Raw genomic sequence first — 6,004 nt, 5'->3', positions numbered from 1 at the left:
TTATTTATTTATTGAGAAAGCGCAAGTGGGGGGAGAAAGACAGGGAGAGAGAGAACTTCAAGCAGATTCTGTGCTGAGCGTGGATCCCCACACGGGGCTCGATCTCAGGACCCTGAGATCATGACCTGAGCCAAAATCATGACTTGATTCTCAACCAACTGAGCCATCCAAGTGCCCCCATAAGAGTTTTGCTCTATAGCTGCAGTCTCAAAAATGTGGGGGTTTTTTTGTCAACAAAGCAAGAGAGAAACCGTAACTCTACATTTACAAGAGAGAAACATAGTATAAACCAGAATATCAGTTTGTCAGTTTTCAGTTAGTGAGTTTACAGTTAGAATTAGGTCATATGTGGGGCGGCTGGGTGGCTCAGTTGGTTAAGCCTCTGCCTTCGACTCAGGTCATGATCCCAGGGTCCTGGGATTGAGCCCCACCTCAGGCTCCTTGCTCAGGGGGAGTCTGCTTCTCCTTCTCCCTCTGCCGCTTCCCCTGCTTGTGCTCTTTCTTTCTCTGTCAAATAAATAAATAAAATCTTAAAAAAAAAAAAAAAAGAATTAGGTCATAAGCATGCTTTCCTGGCCCCAGGGGCAGGTCACGTCCTCCAGCCAGAGCATGCGCAGTGCATGTATGTGGCTAACTGCCTGTGGAGCTTCTGAAGTTGCTTCTGTTCGGGCTGACTCTCGTGCTTCTGGCTGACACATCCTTCAGGATGTGTTCACGTTGTCAGTGATGGTATGGATATGTCTTACTCTGGCCTTGGAGCCATATCATTTCTGGAAAGTAGCTGCTCTGTGAGTTTATGGTTCGGATCTCAGAGTTTGATGGGATGGAGTGGAGCTCAGGGTCGCTCTCTATCACCTACAACATGCAAGACATTCAGAGATAGTAGCATAAATAGTAAACCAATACATGGTCAGACGTTCCTGGTGAGTACATGGAATCTTCTTAAAGAGTCAGAAATGATTGCAGTCGCAGAATTTTATATAAGGAACTGTTTTATTAGTTCTTTAATCTTCCGATTTTAAATATCTGGTGGGGAACATAAACACATAAACAGTAACTGTCAAGCATATGCAGAGAGCACATTGGATCTTTCCTGTGTAGATTTGTAACTATATAATGTATACTTTGAGTGTCTCCCTTGCTTCTTTCAAGAAAGTGCCTTTAAAGTCAGCCAGAACACAAGAGAAACATTTCATGAGGGTGAAAGTGACATCAGTTTGAAGTTTCTTCAGTTCTAATGAATACAGTTTAGACTTACTTCAGATTTTTATTAAAATTGTTTTTGCTGAATTTTATTATTTTTGTGAGTTTCCCTTATATAGAGGCTTTTTTTTTTCACTGTCAAAATCATGTTTGTATTACTGTGGATCCTAGGAATTTTAACACTCAAGTTGTGAAAACACGGAGATCTCTTTGTGCCCAGCCAGCTCCCAGAATAGTGTTGGCTAAAGCTGGAGCTCAAAAAATATTTGGGAAGAGAATGAGTACATATCTGCTTGTTTAATCCTATAATGGTATAATGTGGTCATTGAAAGTAAACTGCTCAGTTTTTGTGATAAAATATTTTACCCCAAGGCTAAAGAAAGATTTGATGCCCAGTTCTTGCCCTAAGAAAAATGTCAGTGTCAAAGATTTCAGTCTTGTTTTAAAGGGCTGAATGGAGCCACGCTGTGTCTATGCCCTGTGTATATATCACGCGCACACGCACATGCATATGCCAGTATGCCTTATGTTTCATGAGACAGCGTCTGAGCAGTCTCTGCGGCTTATATTGAATCGTAAGAACTTTAGACAAGGCTTTCTCAGCCTCTGCCCTGTTGACATGTGACGTCATACTGCGCTGGATAATTCTTTTTGGGGGCCTGCTGTGTACATTGAGGGATGCTCAAGAGCATCCCTTGCCTCTAGCCTGCTAGTAACACCCTACCCCAATCCCCAGTGACAATCAAAAACGTCTTAGACATTTCAGATGTCCCACAGGGGCAGAATTGCCCTTGGCTGAGAACCACCGAGATGGAATTGAGAAACTTGAATGCGGGCCTCACTCAGCTTCTGTGTGACTGTTTGACATGGGGCAACTTGTCTGGCTTTTCTTGGCTTTAGTCCCATTTCTGTAAAACAAAGTGGTGGAACGAGATGACTCGTAAGATTCCTCCAATTTGAGTGTCCTATGCCAATGGAAATATAATGAATGAGCCTAAAGAAGGAGTCGAGCATTCATTTCCTTCTTCCCCATCATCCACAGTCCTGACATCCTACTCTCCTTTCTCCCCCCATCACGCTGCATTTCCAGATTTGCCCGACTTGCTGCAACCACATTTATCACTCAAGGGATTCCTGTGTACCTCTTTTCGGGTATAACTCCAACCCCCTTTGTTGTAAGTAACCCTTTATGTTTATAATTTTCTGTCACAGGATCAGGGATGGGATGTGGCTGCATTTTACAGTCTTTAAGCTATTAGGATTTGGGAATTTATAAGACAGAAGAGCCCCTTGGTATTTTTCAGGCATTCTCTTACCTCTCTGGGTATGTTCTCCCCACATCCTAATAATCTTTCTCTGCTGGTCAACTCCTGATGGATCAGAGTTTTTGTTGTTTTTGTTTTTTTTCTAAGTGCAATTTTGCTTTTTAGCATTCAAAGGATATTTTAACTAGTTAGTGAAATGTCTTTGGTTTGTTGTCTGTCTGTGTTTTCATTTGGTTTGTATTTCTTTTTATCGCTGGCACAATTAGGAAACTTCTCGGGTCTAAATCTGAATTCACCTCAAATCCCATCTCACCCTGAATATTTTTGACTGTTCGATGCACCAGCTTTTTAGACACATGTTTTGTTCTAAGTACTATTTGTGACCAGGGCATGAAGCATTCTTGGCATATTTTAGTAAGATTTTTTAAATAAAACCCTTGAAGTAGCATAACCTAAAGAAAAAGACAATGGGGACTCTGACAACTGTTGTTTTTAAATAGATAGAACTTTTAAGAACGGGGCCAGATGCTGAGCATGTATGTTTTTAGAAACTCAGCCAAAAACATGAGTAGAATGCAGCTCCTCATATCTGGAGGAGAAGAGAGTGAGTTGATTGACAGAAGCCAGCTCCTCCTTTTGGGCGGTGTTTGCTGGGCTATTGCACGCTGATCAGGAGATGCCGCAGCTCCCAGGTCGTAAATAACCCAGTAGACGCGCAATGTCACGTCCAAACGTAGCTCAGATTTCATTGTCTGATGGAAAAACTGCAACGTGTTTGCGCATCCTTGGTCTTCTATACTACGTAAGTGTTAACTGCTATTATTTTTCTACTAGACATGAGTTATATGATCGTCTCATGACCATTTTCCTGAGCTGTTGAGTGGTTCTCCCCTTTTCTTTGCTTGGGGGATATGAAATAACTCCTAAAGCGACAAATGACCACAGAGATTCTTGGTGGGAGGCTGGAGGGGGGCAGATGGCTATAATCTCTGGCTCCCTGTGTGTGTGCTTGTGTGTGTGTGTGTGTGTGTGTGTGTGTGTGTGTGTGTAGTAAATCTCACATGCGGCCCGAGAGAGGGTAAGCCTGCCCCTCTCCCCATCTGGGGCAGTAGTTTTGTAAAGATGGGATCTGAGTAGAAATACGAGAAAGGGTTTTGTAACCTTGGAGCAGGAGCTGAGTGAGCAGGCCGTAGGAGCGCTCCATTTCCTCAGCATTACCCTGCACTGGTCCCTACAAGCAAATGGGAAAGAAGAGAAAGCAGTTGGAGGGAAGAAACAGAATCCAGAAGCTTCTATCCCCAGCAGGAGGCTGAAAAGAATGTGAAATGAAGGATTAGACCTTCTTTTTGTTTGAACGGATTTCTAGTTCTACCATGGAAGACAGAATGAGAAGAAGGCACCTGGGAAAATACTCACCTGTCTTTTTGGGGTGCACATCCCACAATTTTGAGCATTCATCTGAGGGTCATACGAGTATACTTGGGGGTGGCACAAATATGGAATGACACCTTCTTATGATGTTTCTCTATTACGTGCATTAAAAGAGAACAAGTTGATACAAACAGTTTACGATGCACAGGCTAAGTATATCTGGTTTTTTGTTTAAAGCTGTTGTTGTTTCCTGCCTTTACAGCCCTACACGGTGTTGCATTTGAAACTTTGTGCTGGAATCATGATAACTGCCTCCCACAATCCAAAGCAGGATAACGGGTACAAGGTATTCTGCTTTTTGTCTCCATACCTACGTCCTTCCGTGTGCATCCTGTACTGAACCGTGCGGATATGGAGGCTTAATTTCCATTAGCCCTAAGCCATCTGGATATGCGCCTGCCTTCTCCAGGTCTACTGGGACAACGGAGCTCAGATCACCTCTCCTCATGATAAAGGGATTTCTCGAGCTATTGAAGAAAATCTGGAGCCGTGGCCTCAAGCTTGGGATGATTCTTTAATTGATGGCAATCCACTGCTTTGTGACCCAACTGTTTCCATCAACAAGAGCTACTTTGAAGACCTTAAAAAATACTGTTTTCACAGGTAAATGGATGGTAAACTCACCCCACGTGAGTTAAAATAGTGTGATTCAGCCACATTCTCTCAGTTTTCATTCACTTTTTCTCTCTCCGAAGGGTACATACACTGTAGCCGCATCTGATTTTAGAGGCCCTAGGTCAGGGGTCAGCGATTTTTCTTGAGCGGACATAATGCATCATATACAGAGTTTTGGCTCTGGGCACCACTGTGTTTCAACTGCCCGACTCCACTGTGGTGGCAGGAGCAGCTGTGGGGGATGCATAAATGAATGAGCACAAACATAGCGAGGTTCGAAAAAAATTTTATTTACAAAAGCAGCTGGCTGGCGTATCAGCCATAGTTGGCTGACCTTGGTTGTAGAATCACACACACACACACACACACACACACACACACACACACACGTGGCTGTGTGTTTGCATATATGTATGTAAAAAAAAAAAAAACTTTGCTGATAGGTGGCAGCAGGAAACACTGATGTTTTTTCTCTTTCCAGAAATTTTCTGTGCATATGCTAGCATATTCTATGCGTAATATATTTCGAGACCGTAAATAGGAATATGGCATGCATGGAGTTTGTTGTGCCTTTTTTCTCCCAGTTAATTTGTCATGGGTACCTTCTGTGTTACCCCCTATTAGTCCTGACTCTTTCGTTGTAATGGCTGCTGTACCCGTGTGTGTAACCCAGTGACACAGACTCAGTACGTGCAGTGAGGTAAGAAGCAGACGAGCCGAGTAACAGTGTTGTCCTGCTGTAACATGCTGTGGGGCCCACACCACTCTTGATTGTCCCCCAGGAAGAAACCACTGAGTTTAAAGAGGCACAATTTCTTGGTTGTCTCTAATGTTGTATTGGTTAGACCAGTGGGAAGGGAGGCTTCCATGGGGAGTGTGGACCCCGGTTGCCTCTGGAGGGAGCGGCCATCCTCGCTGGGTGTTACCACGTGCAGATGGAGGTCCAGGGTTGCCAGGACCTGCCTCGTTCTCCCTGAGAGAAATGAGAAACCTACATTTTCTGTGTGAAATCTCCTCATTTTTAAATATTGGGGACCATTTTTGTAAACGGTGTATACACCAAACAAAACACATCTGTGTGCCTTCCTTCCATCCCTCTGATTGGATGTCACGGAGACAAGGGTTTCGACTTGTTCGCTCCTCCACAGAGCACTGGCGACACCGTGCTCGGGGCTCGGTTCCTTGAGTACTTGTGTGGGTGTGCGTGCACAGGCATCCAGAAGCTACTGTTCTGGTAGCAGCATTGTACGTGCATTGACAGAGTCGGCCATGATGAATAAATTGCTCGGCAAGCACGTTATACCAGTTGACGCCCCCACAGACAATAATCACGACCATATCAAACACAATGACGTAATAATGTCAAGTGTATCATAACAGTGTGATCCACACGTCTTATTCTTACTGAGGATTATCAGATTTCTTATTTTGCTAGATGAAAGTACTACCTTAATTTATTTGGATTCTTTACATATGAATAAACTTTTATC

The 6,004-nt window shown here is 43.5% G+C and overlaps 1 protein-coding gene across 1 annotated transcript in view; it reads left to right on the top strand.

Moving 5' to 3' along the window:
* PGM2 (phosphoglucomutase 2) overlaps window positions 1-6,004 on the top strand; it is a 38,482-nt gene that overhangs the window by 12,913 nt on the left and 19,565 nt on the right. Inside the window, exons 4-6 of the mRNA XM_034671969.1 lie at window positions 2,294-2,378; window positions 4,102-4,185; window positions 4,309-4,502. Coding sequence (XP_034527860.1) covers window positions 2,294-2,378; window positions 4,102-4,185; window positions 4,309-4,502 — 363 coding nt within the window. The remainder of the gene's footprint in view (window positions 1-2,293; window positions 2,379-4,101; window positions 4,186-4,308; window positions 4,503-6,004) is intronic.

The sequence above is a fragment of the Ailuropoda melanoleuca genome, chromosome 11, assembly GCF_002007445.2.
Source record: "Ailuropoda melanoleuca isolate Jingjing chromosome 11, ASM200744v2, whole genome shotgun sequence".
Taxonomy (NCBI): Eukaryota; Metazoa; Chordata; class Mammalia; order Carnivora; family Ursidae; genus Ailuropoda; species Ailuropoda melanoleuca.
This window is presented reverse-complemented; position numbering and strand designations above follow the sequence as displayed.